Here is a 16,089-nt window from a genome sequence, read left to right as displayed (position 1 = left end):
CAGGAATGTCCCCTTCCAGTCGGGGAACACTTCAGCAGTCAAGGGCATTCAGCCTCTGATCTCCGGGTAAGCGTTCTCCAAGGTGGCCTTCAGGACGCTCTACAACGCAGAATCGCCGAGCAGAAACTTATAGCCAAGTTCCGCACACATGAGTGCGGCCTCAACCGGGACCTGGGATTCATGTCGCATTACATTCATCCCCCACCATCTGGCCTGGGCTTGCAAAATCCTACCAACTGTCCTGGCTTGAGACAATTCACACCTCTTTAACCTGGGGTTACCCCAATCTCTGGATCTGTAAAGACTTAATTACCTGCAAATGCTCGCATTCTAAGCATTGTCTTGCATCTTTGAATTTGTCTATATATATGTTTCTGGAACCTGCCTCTTCATTCACCTGAGGCAGGAGCAGTGCTCCGAAAGCTAGTGTTTGAAACAAACCTGTTGGACTTTAACCTGGTGTTGTAAGAACTTTTTACTGTGCTCACCCCAGTCCAACGCCGGCATCTCCACATAGAAAATGTCAGTTAGGCGATCTCTCTCGAACAAATTCATTTGACACTTGCCTTTATTTTGTTGCTTTGGTCAGTATTTCTTTGTATATCCTCTCTCGTTCTTTGTAACCATTAAGTGGCTTAGAATGTTCATTAAAGATGTTCATGTTAATGTGCACTTGCAGGGTCATTGCAGGGTTTTTGGAGAGCTCATTTAAATATTCCATAGAAAATGATTTTAATGCATTTAAGAAAGAAAATCATGGATTGTCTTCTGTAGGTACCTGTATACACACTTTTTTTCTGAAGGCATTGATTGCTGATGAAGGTCATCAACCCTGAAAAGTTAACCCCATTATTTCACAAACTGGCAGATGCGCGGAGCATTTTCAGCGTTTGCTGTTTTTAGCTACCAATTTGTGTTAATTTTGCCCCCTCTCGTAGCTGAAGTCTGCAAATGAACATTATATTGTTGCTGAGCACACCACCCCAGTGCACAAATATGTCGATGCTCTTACATTCAAATTGGCTTCCTCCTTGGACAATAGATCCTGCAAAGTCTCTGTAAGTAATATAATTACATTTCTATACAGAACTCAAAATGTTATGAGCCACTAATAGATAAAGTATCTTTTGCAAGATTGTCTTTCTTGTCCAACTAATGTCCTTAGTCTTTTTTTTGACAGTAATTAAATTATTTGAATTTGTAACATGGTATTTCAGTATCCCTTAAGAGTATTGTAGGTATTACATCCATCTGGGCATGATCTTCTATGGGCCGGCAGTTGTCTTGTCAACAGTACTTTTTGTATTGAAAATACAGTTTAGGAAAAAAATGTTTTTAAAGGTGGGGGTTGAGAAGAAAACATTTTGAAATTTTAATTATCAGGTTAATGTCACTTAAACTATGCTGACATTTCAGTAGTTTATTACGGCAAGGTTTCGCAAACTCAGGATCGTGACGGGAAGGTCGCGGATTGATGGGTTGTGTTGTCCCTGATCGCGGGAGAAGCGCCAAGGGGCGCGACCGGATTTTGAAAATGCCGGCCGTGACCAGCTTTTAGGTTGACAATGCCGGCCGTCATTGCCAGCAGCCGCAGCATTGTGCCTTACTCCATCTGATTGGCACTCGGATTATTAATGGATGATTAGCGTTCCTAACATCACATCTGGCGCCTCATTGTTCTGCTGACCAATAGGAGGAGGCAGGGGATGACACTTCCGGCGGTGGGAATGTTGGAGCTCGGGGCCTGTGAAGGACACGGAAAGCGGCCGAATGAAGTTTGTATGAGGGGTGAGAATGGCGGGTCACTATGTTGGCAGTCAGCACCAGTTCATTGGCTTCCATAAGTACTTCAATGTCTACATCATCACAGGGAGGAGGAATTATGTGATAACTACATATACAGGGATTGCAGCAATTTATTTGTTCTTCAACCTGACATCCAAGAAGAAGGCACCAGCAACAATCACAGAAAATAAATGACGTGTGGTACTCCTTTGGGGCAGGGCAAGTGGAATTTAAGGACTAGCATGTGAAATCTGTGTGAATGTTTGAAAGCTCTGCAATTGTGTCACTATAATGGCATATTATAAGTTATCAAACTTCACAAATAAAACTCATGGGACTCCCATGTGCTGTTTTTTTTTAAAAAAGCCATCTGCATGCATGCCACCTCAGGCAGACTGGCAGTGCACAGACCCGGGGCCTAGCGGGGAAGGCTGCCACCACCTGATGTCAGCGGGCTGTCCCAGTGCCATCTCCTCCTGACATCAGCACGCTGTCCCAAGACCAAATTTCTTTTTGAAAGCAGCAGTATCTTCCCACCAGAAGGGTGGCCGACAGCAGGTCACGCGCCCAGCATGTATACTGATCCGTGCTTTGGCTGCAAAATCACAAAGGAGAGATTTCTTTATTTTGTAGCTGCCAGCAAGCAAGTGACAGGTGTGTGTGAAGAACTGAAGATTGATCAATTTGTAATAAGGAAGAGAAGAGCCAGAGACTCAAACCGGCCAGGATCTTCTGCTGGAGAGAGCTTTTCAGGAGAATCCACGGCAGGACAAAGCAGTACTGGTGTGATCTCCAGAGCCTGTGATGAACAACCATTCAGAAGAATACGAAATCGGGAACAAAGCAGTAAAAAGATGATTTCTTGAGGTATGACTTTATGACTTTATTAATTGTGCCAATGCAAATCAAGATGCAAAGCCCATATTTGTGTTATATGCAATAAAGTACTGGCAAATGAAAGATTAAAACTCAACAAAGGCATTTATAAGCATGATGAGTTTGAGGACAAACGGTCTTGACTTTTTTCAAAGGATACAGTTTGAAATTATCAGCTGAAGTCCTTAGCAGAAATGTAACATTGATTGACCATGCAAGTGAGACCGCGAGGACCAAGCAGGCTCACCCATCACGTTAAAGGTTACCAAAAATGGTAGGTCTCAAAGATCGGGTGGTGTGAGTTGTGAAGGTCAGCTGGGCAGCAAAGATGGGTCCCGGGCAAAGAAGTTGGAAAACACTAACGGTAATAATGTTTGGCTCAGTGACCCAATTGCACTAGTTGAAAAACTACAAAATGGGGAGACGATCATGTTCCTACTCCTATTGGTAGCCTGAGGATTAAGATGACCGTTTACTCAAACCTTCACTGGAGAGGCTCCATCTCTTCCCTCTCGACCAAGATTATGATCATCTGTGGTCATCTTCTCTCTTTATCTTCCTTTGTTACTTTTGTTTAACAGATTCCTTTGAAGGGGATGGGGGGGGTTGAAATTTTGTCACATTAAAGGCGCTATATACAATGCAGGTTGTTGTTGATAGCTCCCAAGAAATGTCTATCTTGTTGTCTATCCATATAAATAATTTGGATTTTGGCACAAGAGAAATTATGTTGTCGTTTGCCAATGCAGACAGGGAACAGGCAAAAGTGAGGAGGTAACTAGAACAGTATGAGTGGGTGAGCAAATTGGGCAGATCAGTGGCAGTAAGGCCCAGAGTGCAACGGAAATAAACAAGGTATTCAAGGCTTTCTATGAAGAGCTGTACAGATCCCAGCCCCCAGGGGGGGAAAAGGGGATGAGAAGATTCCTGGACCAACTGCAGTTCCCGAGGGTGGAGGAGCAAGCGATGGCTGGTTTGGGGGCACCAATCGGGTTGGAGGAGCTGAGTAAGGGTTTGGGGAGCATGCAGGCGGGGAAGGCCCCGGGGCCGGACGGGTTCCCGGTGGAGTTCTATAGAAAATATGCGGACCTGTTGGCCCCGCTACTAGTGAGGACCTTTAACGAGGCAAGAGAGGAGGGGACCCTGCCCCCGACAATGTCGGAGGCGACAATTTCCTTGATTCTGAAGCGAGACAAGGACCCACTGCAATGTGGATCGTACAGGCCGATCTCGCTCCTTAATGTGGACGCTAAGCTATTGGCAAAAGTGCTGGCCACGAGGATTGAGGACTGTGTCCCGGGGGTGATACATGAGGACTAGACGGGATTTGTAAAGGGCAGGCAATTAAATACGAATGTGCGGCGGCTCTTAAATGTGATAATGATGCCATCGGAGGGGGGAGAGGCGGAGATAGTGGAAGCCATGGACGCGGAAAAGGCCTTTGACTGAGTAGAGTGGGAGTACCTCTGGGAGGTGTTGCGTAGGTTTGGGTTCGGGGGAGGGTTTATTAGCTGGGTTAAGCTCCTTTACAGCGCCCCGGTGGCAAGTGTGGTGACGAACCGGCGGCGGTTGGAGTACTTTCGGCTGTACCGAGGAACGAGGCAGGGGTGCCCTCTGTCCCCCCTGTTGTTTGCATTGGCGATCGAACCCTTGGCCATATCACTGAGGGAGTCTAATAAATGGAGGGGGGTGGTCCGCGGGGGAGAAGAGCATCGGGTGTCGCTATACGCGGACGACCTGCTGCTGTACGTGGCGGACCCAATGGAGGGGATGGTGGAGGTCATGCAGACTTTGAGGGAGTTCGGGGAGTTCTCGGGCTATAAGCTCAATGTAGGGAAGAGCGAGCTTTTTGTACTACAGGCAGGGGACCAAGAAAGAGGGATAGGGGACCTACCGCTGAGGAGGGCGGAGGGGAGTTTTTAGTATCTAGGGATCCAGATAGCCAGGAGCTGGGGAGGCCCTACACAAACTGAATCTGACGAGGTTGGTGGACCAAATGGAGGTGGACTTCAAAAGATGGGACATGTTGCCGCTCTCGTTGGCGGGTAGAGTGCAGTCGGTAAAAATGGTGGTCCTTCCGAGGTTTTTGTTTGTGTTCCAGTGCCTCCCCATCGTGATCACCAAGGGCTTTTTCAAGAGAGTAGGTGGGAGTATTATGGGGTTGTGTGGGCGAACAAAACCCCGAGGGTAAGGAGAGGGTTCCTGGAACGCAGTAGGGACCGAGGAGGGCTGGCGCTGCCAAACCTAGGGAGCTACTACTGGGCAGCAAACGTGGCGATGATCCGTAAGTAGGTTATGGAGGGAGAGGGGGCGGCAAGGAAGAGGATGGAGATGGCGTCCTGCAAAGGAACGAGCTTGGGGGCGCTGGTGATGGCACCGCTGCCGCTCTCGCCATCAAAGTACACCACGAGCCCGGTGGTGGCGGCAACGTTAAGGATCTGGGGCCAGTGGAGACGGCATAGGGGTGCAGTGGGAGCCTCGGTGTGGTCCCCGATCAGGGGTAACCACCGGTTTGTCCCGGGGAAGATGGACGGGGGGTTCTAGGGCTGGCACCGGGCGGGGATTAGCAGAATGGGGGACCTGTTCATCGACGGGACATTTGCGAGCCTAGGGGCACTGGAGGAGAAGTTTGAGCTACCCCCGGGAAATGCATTCAGATATATGCAGGTGAGGACTTTTGTGAGGCGGCAGGTCAGGGAATTCCCGCTGCTCCCGACACAGGAAATTCAAGACAGGGTGATCTTGGGTGTATGGGTCGGGGAGGGCAAGGTTTCGGCAATACACCAAGAGATGAAAGAAGAGGGGGAAGCGCTAGCAGAAGAGTTGAAGGGTAAATGGGAGGAGGAGCTGGGGGAGGAGATTGAGGAAGGCTTGTGGGGTGACGCCCTGGGTAGGGTTAATTCCTCCTCATGTGCCAGGCTCAGTCTGATACAATTTAAGGTGGTTCACAGAGTGCACCTGACGGGGGCGAGGTTGAGTAGGTTCTTTGGGGTAGAGGACAGATGCGGAAGATGTTCAGGGAGCCTGGCGAACCATGTCCACATGTTCTGGACGTGTCCGGCACTGGAGGGGTTCTGGAGAGGAGTGGCGGGAGCAATATCTCAGGTGGTGAAAGTCCGGGTCAAGCCAAGCTGGGGGCTAGCAATATTTGGAGTAGTGGACGAGCCGGGAGTGCAGGAGGCGAAAGAGGCCGGCATTCTGGCCTTTGCGTCCCTGGTAGCCCGGCGAAAGATCTTGCTAATGTGGAAGGAGGCGAACCCCCCTAGCGTGGAGGCCTGGACAAACGACATGGCTGGGTTCATAAAGTTGGAGAGGATTAAGTTTGCCTTAAGGGGGTCTGCGCAGGGGTTCTACAGGCGGTGGCAACCGTTCCTAGACTACCTCGCGGAGCGTTAGAGGAAGGTCGGTCAGCAGCAGCAGCAACCCTGGGGGAGAGGGGGGGGGGGAACGAGAGATTGCTTGAGGGGACGGATGAGCGGGGGATAACATGGAGGGTGGGGGAAACTGGCACGAATGGGTGAGAGCCAGTGTATAAAGCTATGTAAATATATCATCTTACCATGTATATATCTTGCTCAGGGCGATTTTGTATTATTTTGTTACGGGGGGCGGGGGGGGGGTTATTGTTTGTAAGGGGAAAAAATTGTTTTGTTAATAAACTTTAATAAATATATTTTTTTAAAAAAAGATCAGTGGCAGTTACAATCCAATCTCAGTTTGTACATGTTGAACAAAGAAGTACTCCCAGATGGTGTTTTTTAACCAAAGAAGTATGTGATACCTACATCTTGAAAGATGAGTCCACGTGAATATGGTGACAAAAGTTAATTGGATTCTGTATTTTGGACATGAAGGACACTGAATAATTAACTTTGGATATTGTTTGGGGCACTACATCATATGAAGATATTAATCTACTAGAAGCTGCACCACAAAGGCATGACAATAATAATACCATCGTTCAGAGGTTAGTTTGCAAAAAAAAGCCTTGAAATTGGACTCTCAAAGATTGCGAAGACAAATAACAAGGTTTCTTAAACTAGTTGATGAATTGGTAACGCGAGGACTTTGTCTCAAGACAGTGAAGGGGGACGTTAGAAATAGTTTTCTCACAAATAGCTATTGAAGGAAGAAATATACCAATTCAAAACTGAATCAGGGAAGCACTTTAAAAAAAATAATCGAAAGAACAAAGGCATGGATTTAACATTTCCAATTAAAGAGCCTTGGCATGCAGAGCAGTTTCCGGTGTTGTAATGTATAAAGCTACATGAAGAAAAACTTTCTTGAATAAAAATGAGTTTATTAAAGAATGGAGTTTGATTTAGACATTTTATAAAAAGATTTGTTGGCCTGCGTAAGCTAACAAAACCCTGAGTTGGAAGTCCATTCCCTTGGGTTCAAGAACCATGTGGGGGAAGCACTGACATATGGATCAGGAAGTTCTCGGATTCAATCCTTTGACTCGACTGCATTCGTTGAGTTCTTTCTTGGCCTAGAGAAGGATAACAGTCAAGCATATCCCCCACTCTTGAGCATGCTGCTGTTTGAAATGCCATTGTGAAGATTGAGCTCAGCTATGAGATGTCATGCACATCAAAAGCTTACAAACATTCTGCATCTGTATTGGCTTCTGAATGTAAGGTACGAGTAGCTATGCTCTGTGCCACCTCTCTTTCCCCATCAGCCAACCATCCACCACTGTCCTTGCTTGGCTCTAAGTTTTTACCCAATTGGAGAAGATAATCTAGCAGTGATGACTATTCTAACTGTAAATTATCATCTCGGGGGTCACCTAAAGCAGTGTTTTTCAAACTTTTTTTCCGGGGACCCATTTTTAACAGCCGGCCGACCTTCGCGAAGCACCATTTTTTTCTTACCTTGTTTGTTGCTGACAAAAATGAAGGAAATGGTTTTGGGTCCCTTTGTCCCTAATGGTCCCTTTGTCCTTTTGGTCCCTCTGGCCCCCCAACTTGTAAAAAAAAAAGGCTGCGACCATATTAAAAAAAATGCGGCCGCACTGCGCATGCATGCCCGATCATCGTTGCGCGAGCACATAGTTTTGCGCATGTGCACGATAATCGGCCACGCATGCGCAGTGCGACCGAATTTTAAAAATCTGTTCCTGGCCATTTTGGAGGCCGCTCGCAGCCGGCATTATTAAAAGCCTGCTGTTGCGCGCGGATTTGCGCGATCGGGAGCGCCGTGACGGACGGCTTTGCGACCCACCCGCGGGTCACGCCCCCGAGTTTGACAATGCCTGACCTAAAGGATCTATCAATTGTTGCTGCTTTTCCTTTATTGTCATGGTGTACACTAGCAAAACCATCTGAAGGAGGTTGGGTCAGCTTCCATGTTTCACCAAGTGCTATTGATCCACTATCTTTCTTGGCCACTCCGTTACTTCTGTGCTGTAAGACTGCATGACTGATATTTTGTTTCAGATGAACCAAAATTTCCTTCAACTAAACATTGGGAAGGTAAAAGCTGTAGTCAGGTATGCTTTGTCCTATTGGACCCTGATCAGTTTTTCAGCATTTGCTGAGTAAGAAATAAACTAACACCAAAAGTTGGGTTCACTTATGCTTGCTAGAAGCTACATATATTCATATGTAGGGATCTGTCGTCTGCAGGCAGAAGGAATTTACCCAGACATTGCACTTTTTAAAATAAGCAATGGCTCTAGGGTGCATTCGACAAGGCAACTTCTCGCACCATCAGAGCAGACTTACCAGCCAACACCCCTTTTCTCATGCAGTATAAATTATTGTTCTCTTTGAAATTTGGCATTCTTGAGTCTGACTTTGAAAAAATATATAATTTATATAATTATTCACTGGCTAGGCCAGCATTTACTACTTATCCCTATTTGCCCTTGAGATGAGCTGTCATCTTGAACTACCAAGCGACCATTTGAAAGTTGTTGGACTGCTATGACAACTAATTGTGCCATTAGTGTGCTTTTGGGAAGGAAACTGTACCAAGTTAGGTTTATACATGACTCCTGTCCCATGTTACGTGCATAGCTCCTGAAGCCCTCTGATTATATGGGGTAGGCAATAAATACTGCCTTGCTTACATACCAAGAACATATCCTCACTGGTCTCCAAAACTGTATTTTTAAAGATTATAAATGGCCAGTCCTACTACTAGTGCATTTTCAGGTTGTTCCCAGTGCAGCTCAATTACCCAGAGGAAGTTAAGGTTCATTTAAGTTCTTTCATGGCCGTGTTCTTCCTAGCTCTGTAAACTCTCCAGAATTTTGGCATTATTTCCTTTTAAAATGTGGTATTCGACTAAATGTGAAATAATTTTCTTTGAGATGTGAGGAAAATGGTAGATATTTAGGGAATTTATAAAACTGTGTCGACTGAAAAATGAAAGGAGAAAACCAGATTCAAAATGGATTTAAGAGAATGAGTTCCCAGTATCCCTTTCAGAAACATAAAATAGGAGCAGGAGTATGCCATTCAGCTCTTCAAGCATTCTTCGCCATTCATTATGATCATGCTCCACCCCCCACCCCCAAACATATCTTTTGATCCCTTTAGCCCCAAGAGCTGTATCTAACTCCTTATTGGAAACATACAATATTTTTGCCTCAACTGCTTCCTGTGGTAATGAATTCCACAGGCTGATCACTCTCAGGGTGAATAAATTTCTCCTCAACTCAGTTCTAATTGGTCAATATGGGATACCCACTATCCTTTGACTGTGACCCCCTGGTTCTGGACTCTTCCCCCATCAGGAACATTCTTCCTGCATCTACCTGTCTAGTTCTGTTAGAATTTTATGCATTTTTATGAGATTCCTCCTCATTCTTCTAAATGCCAGTGAATATCTGAATTGAATATTCTTCACTCAGAGTATTTAAAAAAAAAAATCTGGTTCTGCATGTCAATGACATGTCATTTATTGGTCATCCTTAGTTGCCTCTGAGGAACTGCCTTCTTTTGAGGTAAGTTGAGAGGCAGAACATTTAGAGGGGATTTGAGGGAAAACCTTTTCACCCAGTGGGTGATGGGAATCCTCAACTCACTACCTGAAAAGGTGGTAGAGGCAGGAACCCTCAACATTTAAGAAGCATTTAGATGAGCACAAGGCTACAGACCAAGTGCTGGAAAATGGGATTTAGGGCCTCTTCTCTGCTGAATGACTGACTATGACAGCTGAATAGCTTGCTGGATCACCTCAGAGGACATAAAGTCAACAAGGCTGATGTGGGACTCCAGGCACTTGTGGACAGCAGTTTTCATTTCCTAACGACCTAATTAACCAGTTTGTTATTTATGCCACTTTAGTAGACGCTAACATTTTCTTTCGGACAAAACCATATTCAATCTTTCAGGCTGCTGTGGTGGGATTTGATGTTGCGTTCTGTGGATTGCTAGTCCAGTAGCATATCCATTTGACATTCTTTCAATTAGTATTGTATTTAAGAGTTAGAAAGTTCTTGCCTTGCACTGTTTCTAATGAAAATCAATTTATTAAAATTTGTAGTTCTGGGTCTTGCAGTCTAACCTGGTAAGAGAAGATAGGAAATTGACCTGATTCAAAATTTCTGCAAAAATGGAAATCAGTCCGGGGTGTCCAAAATGTAGTGGCTTGCCTGCAAATTATTCTCACTGCAGGGATTGCAACAGCATTGCAACCATTTTTGATTTTTTTTTTGAAAGAACTGCTCTGTTTCGATTAATACAGCTGAGTACACATTCTTGTTACAGGGATACTCTGTTTCTCAACTGTGGTATGCAGTCCTAGACTTTGGCACAAACTATTGCAACTTGCACAACCTCATTGAAGGTAAGAATCAAAAATAACCACGAATAGAAAAGCTTCTGTCATAAAAAGTGAAGGACTTTTGCCCTGATTTTATCCAGTTTTGTTTTCCAGGTAGTGGCTTAGACAAAGTTTCTGGCTACAGTGAATCAACGAACAACTCAAAGTGCACTCAGTATTCATCAGCTAATTGTACAATTTACTGAATGAGGCGTGCTTCTGGAATAATCAAGAATAATCAGGAATATGCATAATGCTTAGTAACTCAGGGATGTCAATTTTATACCCTACTTGCTTAGAGAAAAAATACTTTGAAATTGTTTCCTCAGTATTATAACCACTCTTCCTCACCCCCCCCCCCCCCCTCCCTTCCTCAATAATAAGACTAAGCTCTGAGGGACTGAATAAATAAATCAAGTTCTTGGCACCATATTCAACAGAGCTTCTTGTCACTATATAGAAATATAGATAATTTGGATCAGAGAAGCAAACCACTTGGTCCAAATGGCCAATGTATTTGTTTATACTCCACAAGCCATTTCTCAGGCTGAAACCCAGATCTTAATGTTTCGTTTGGGAATTCTGTCTGCCTTTAGAAATATTACCGATATGTTCATGTGTTCTGGTATTTTTATGTATTAAAGGTAGTGCTGTAGGGTCACCTTGAACCTGGTGAGATCATTTGAAAAAAATCTTTAAGTGAAACATAGACCTACTGTGAAACTCAAAGGTATTAATAGAAGTTTCCTTGGCAAAGTTGTGGAAGATTCAAACACTGCTGTGATGTGCTGTGTAGAAAATCCTGTGATGGGTAAACAAACCAAAGGAATAATCCAGAAAAAAATAAGTCCTGAACATGGTCCTTTTGCACTGATTCTGTGTTCCAATTTCCCAGCTTTGACATCCCCTAACATCAAGAACTCCTAAACATTTAAACTTTATAGTCTGCAGCCTGCTTTTAAAATCCTTTTGAACATTAATTTGAATGTATTGATGCAGTTATAATTATACAATAGCCTTTTGGAAAAAACAGTATTCAATTTAATATTGTACATGTGTGGATCCTTTGCGATTGTTAATGTTTGTCTTTTTAAATATTTTTATTTGCATTTTCAATTATACTTAATAAAACTGTCCAATATTTACAGTTTGTTCCGTTCTTATGTACATACAATCGTTTTTGATGTCACCCCCCCCCCCCCTCCCTCCTTGGCACCCCTCACTTGCGTTCTGGGTGTTCTGTCCCCTAGCTCCTATTCTTCCACCCCTCCTCCCCCCACCTTCCCTTTGTGTTTTCTGTTACTGGCCTTGTGTGTTTGGGATTGGGGGGGCTTTTTCTCCCTGTAGTTCCCTTGAATATCCTCCTCTCTTCCTCCCTCTTCCCCTTGGAGTTGTGCATCTCTGACTGCTTTCTCCCGTCTCTCGCTTTTTCCCTAGTCGCTGTTGGCCACGAACAGGTCTTGGAACAGGCCGACAAACTGCCCCCATGCTTTGAGGAAGCCTTCTTCCGACCCTCGGATGGGTACTTGATCTTCTCCAGATAGAGAATTACCACCAGGTCTGCCAGCCAGTCTGCAGCTGTGGGTGGTGCTGCTGATCGCCAGCCAAGCAGGATTCTCTGGCGTGCGATTAGGGAAGTGAAAGCAAGGGCGTCGGCCCTCTTCCCCATGTGTAGATCTGGCTGTTCTGATACCCCAAAGATTGCCACTCTTGGGCATAGCTCCACCCTCACCCCCACAATCTTGGACATTGCCTTGAAGAAGGCTGTCCAAAACCCGACAAGTCTGGGAGTCCCAGAGCATGTGGGCGTGGTTGGCCAGCCCTCTCTGGCACCGTTCACATTTACCTTCCACCTCCGGGAAGAACCTGTATATTCGGGTTCTGGTTAGGTGCACTTTGTGCACCACTTTAAGCTGCATGAGGCTGAGCCTTGCGCAGGAGGTGGTCGAGTTGACCCTGCTCAGTGCTTCGCTCCAGAGTCCCCAGCCCACTTCTGTCCCCAGTACCTCTCCCCATTTTCATCTAGCTTCGTCCAGTGGCAGTCTCGCTCTGTCCACTAGTTGTCTGTAGATTTTCCCATCGTTTCCCCCTTCCTTACTGTACGTGTTTATCAGGTCCTTTAATAATGTGGCTCTTGTGGGCCCTGGAGTATCCTACCATCTCCTTGCGGAGAAAGTGCTTTATCTGGAGGTGCCTAAGTTCCTGTCCTGTCAGTAGTTCCAGGTCCTCCATCAGTTCGCTCAGTGTCGCTATTCTGTCCCCCATGTAGAAGTTCCTAACTGTTTGCGTCCCCCCATCCTGTCTCCATTCTTTGAAAGTGGTGTCGAGCATGGCTGGTGGGAATGTATGGGAGACATCTCGGTCAAACCGAAGTGTTGCCTCATTTGGGAGCATGGCTGGTGGGAACGTATGGGAGACATCTCGGTCAAACCGAAGTGTTGTCTCATTTGGTTCCATGTCCTTAGTGTAGCTACCACCACTAGCCAGGATGTGTGTTTTGTCAGGGATGGGAGCACTGCAGCAGCGAGGGTCCGGAGGGTCATTCCCTTGCAGGAAGACTGCTCTATCATCGCCTATTCCGTGGTGGGTTCGCGTATCCATCCCCTCACTCTCTCTGCCATTGCTGCCCAGTGGTAGTATTGTAAATTTTGTAGTGCCAGGCTGCCCATGACCTTTCTCATTTACAGTGTTGATTTGAGGACTGTTAGTTTCTGTAGCCCCACACAAACGCCATAATCATTTTGTCTACGTTGTGGAAGAAGGCCTTGGGGATGAAGTTTGGTATCGATCTAAACAGGAAGAGGAATCTCGGAAGTATGTTCATTTTGATCATCTGCACTCTCCCCATCCGGGAGAGCAGGAGCGTGTCTCAACCCTGTAGGCCATAGACCCCATAGTGCAGAAGGAGGCCATTCAGCCCATCGAGTCTGCACCGGCTTTTGGAAAGAGCACCCTACTTAAGCCCACACCTCCAACCTATACCAGTAACCCCACCCAAACCTTTTGGACACTAAGGGCAATTTATCATGGCCAATCCACCTAACCTGCACATCCTTGGACTGTGGGCGGAAACCAGAGCACCCTGAGGAAACCCATGCACACCCGGGGAGACAGTGACTCGAGCCGGGAATCGAACCTGGGACCCTGGAGCTGTGAAGCAACTGTGCTAACCACAGTGCTACTGTGCTGCCCCTTTTTGACTTCCTCCGCCAGGCTGGTCAGATTCCACTTGTGAATCTGTGTCCAGTCCTGGGCTATTTGGATCCCCAGGTATCGCAATTTATTTTCGACAGGTTTGAGTGGAGTCCCTCTAGCTCTGTCCTTTCCCCATTTGGGTTCGCCGGGAATGCCTCGCTCTTAACCAGGTTAAGTTTATACCCGAGAAAGTTCCAAATTCTTTCAGGAGCTGCATGATTGCTCTCAAGCCATCCTGCGGTTCATTATCAGCCGCCTGATGTTCGTAGTAAGCTGCCTACCCTTGACAAAGCCTGCCTGGTCTCTGCGACCACCTCTGTTACACAGTTCTCCAGCCTCTTGGCCAGAGCCTTCGCGAGTACCTTTGCGTCTATGTTGAGCGGCGAAATGGGTCTATACGATCCGCATTCCGTCAGGTCTTTGTCTTTTTGGGGTATCAGCGATATCGGAGCCTGTGTTAGCGTAGTCTGCGACATCCCTTGGGTGTGGGGCCGGCGCAAATTTTTTACAGAAGTCCGCGGTGTCCCGGCGCCTTCGCTGCCTGCATGGAGCTGATGCTTTCCATGACTTCTCTCAGATCTATTGTTGCTTCCAGGTACCACAGCCTGTCCTCCCCTCGCAACTGGTATATTCAATCCATCGAGGAACTATTTCATCCCCGCGTCCCCTTCTGGGGGGGGGGCTCGGAGGTGTACAGCCCTCGGTAGAAGGTCTCAAATGCCCTGTTGACCTCTTCAGGTTCGGTTACCAGTCTGCCTCTGCAATCTTTCATCTGCACTATTCCACTTGTGGCTGCCTACTTTATCAGCTGGTGAGCCAGTAGGCGGCCAGCCAGCTTTTTCATCGTGCTCGTAGAAGGTCCCCTATGTCTGGTGGAATTGATATACTGCTTTCCCAGTGGATAGCAGGTTAAAGTCCATTTGTAACTTTTTCCTCTCCGCCAGAAGCTCTACGGTCGCGGCCTCGGAGTACTTTTTGTCGACTTCCAGGATGGAGTCAATCAACTGTTGCATAGCCGCCCTCCCTTCCTTGTCTCCTCGAGCCTTGTAGGTTATAATTTCTCTCCTGATCGCAGCCTTCAGTGCCTCCCAGAACGTGGAAGGTGAGATTGCCCCGTTCCGGTTGTTCGTAATATAGTAGCCTATGGCCTGTGATGTTTCTTGGCAGAAGGTCTTGTTGGCCAAGAGATTTGTGTCCAATCTCCATGTGGGATGGTGGGCACAGCCCGTCTCGAACCTCCTATCCATGTCATGTGGAGTGTGGTCAGAGATGACTATCGTGGAGTATTCCACACTTGTTACTCCTGGAAGCATCGATCTCCCCACTGCATAGAAGTCGATCCGGGTGTACACTTTGTGGGTCGGTGAGAAGAATGAGAAATCCCTCTCGCCAGGGTGCAGGAGCCTCCATGGATCCACTGCCCCCATCTGTTTCACGAATGTTCCCAGTTCCCCAGCCATGCCTGTCTTTTTCCCCGTTCTGGGGTTTGATCGATCAGTTAAGGGGTCCTGTACGCAGTTAAAGTCGCCCCCCCCATGATCGATCAGCGTGAGTCCATGGCGGGGATGTCCGCCATGGTGTTTATAAAGTCTGTGTCGTCCCAGTTGGGTTCATACACATTTACCAGTACTAATGGTGCCCCTGACAATGACGTACCGTCCTCCTTGGTCCGTAACCATCCTAGTCTCCGTAAACCTTGTCCTCTTGTTAATCAGTATGGCTACTCCCCTAGCCCTTGTCCCGTAGAATGAGTGGTACATCTGTCCCACTCATCTCTTTCTTACTCGCAGTTGGTCCTCGCTCAAGTGTGTCTCCTGCAGGAAGATTATGTCGGCTTTCAGGCTTCTTAAGTTGGCGAAGACTCTCGATCTTTTCACTGGGCCATTAAGTCCCCTTACACTCCAGGTGACTATCCTGATTGGGGGATGTTTCTGTCCCCCCGTTCCTGCAGGATCAACATACTTATCTGGTGGACATGCCCCTGCGTTCCGGGGTTTCCCTTTGCTAGCGGGGCCGTCCAAAATAGCCACAGCCGCCGTTCTCATCAGGAAGCCGGACCCCTACGTTCTGGGGTTCCCCTTTGTCCAGGGCGCACCCAACATGCCCGCCAACTGTGTGCGCGGCGCGTGGGTGTGCCCCTGCACTTCGGGGTTCCCTTTGTTCAGGGACCCTCCAAGGTGACTGCTTGCAGCGCCATCTTCTTTCCTCGGCCTGCTCCCTGCCTGTCAAAGTCAATCCGATTGCCAACCCTTTTTAAACCTATTCCCTATGTAATCTTTGCTTGTTCCCTGCCTGTCTTCTCCCCCCCCCCCCCCCCCCCCCCCACAACTCCCGGCCAGGCGCTCCCTCTCTGCTGAGAGGTGGGCCGCGGCGCCCCTTACTGCCTGTCTTCCTGTCCTAGCCCTCCCTGCTCGTACGGTGGCTCCCCTCCCAGGGCTCATCTAGCCCTCTGTC

The 16,089-nt window shown here is 47.2% G+C and overlaps 1 protein-coding gene across 3 annotated transcripts in view; it reads left to right on the top strand.

Moving 5' to 3' along the window:
- Positions 1 to 11,585, top strand: part of LOC140424931 (uncharacterized) — a 170,488-nt gene extending 158,903 nt beyond the window's left edge. For all 3 annotated transcript variants that reach the window (XM_072508613.1, XM_072508614.1, XM_072508612.1), the window contains 3 exons: positions 939 to 1,058; positions 10,386 to 10,464; positions 10,555 to 11,585. In XM_072508613.1, the coding sequence (XP_072364714.1) occupies positions 939 to 1,058; positions 10,386 to 10,464; positions 10,555 to 10,646 (291 nt within the window). In that variant the 3' untranslated portion in view covers positions 10,647 to 11,585. The remainder of the gene's footprint in view (positions 1 to 938; positions 1,059 to 10,385; positions 10,465 to 10,554) is intronic.
- The last annotated feature ends 4,504 nt before the right edge of the window (positions 11,586 to 16,089 follow it).

Source organism: Scyliorhinus torazame, chromosome 6, assembly GCF_047496885.1.
Source record: "Scyliorhinus torazame isolate Kashiwa2021f chromosome 6, sScyTor2.1, whole genome shotgun sequence".
Lineage (NCBI taxonomy): Eukaryota > Metazoa > Chordata > Chondrichthyes > Carcharhiniformes > Scyliorhinidae > Scyliorhinus > Scyliorhinus torazame.
This window is presented reverse-complemented; position numbering and strand designations above follow the sequence as displayed.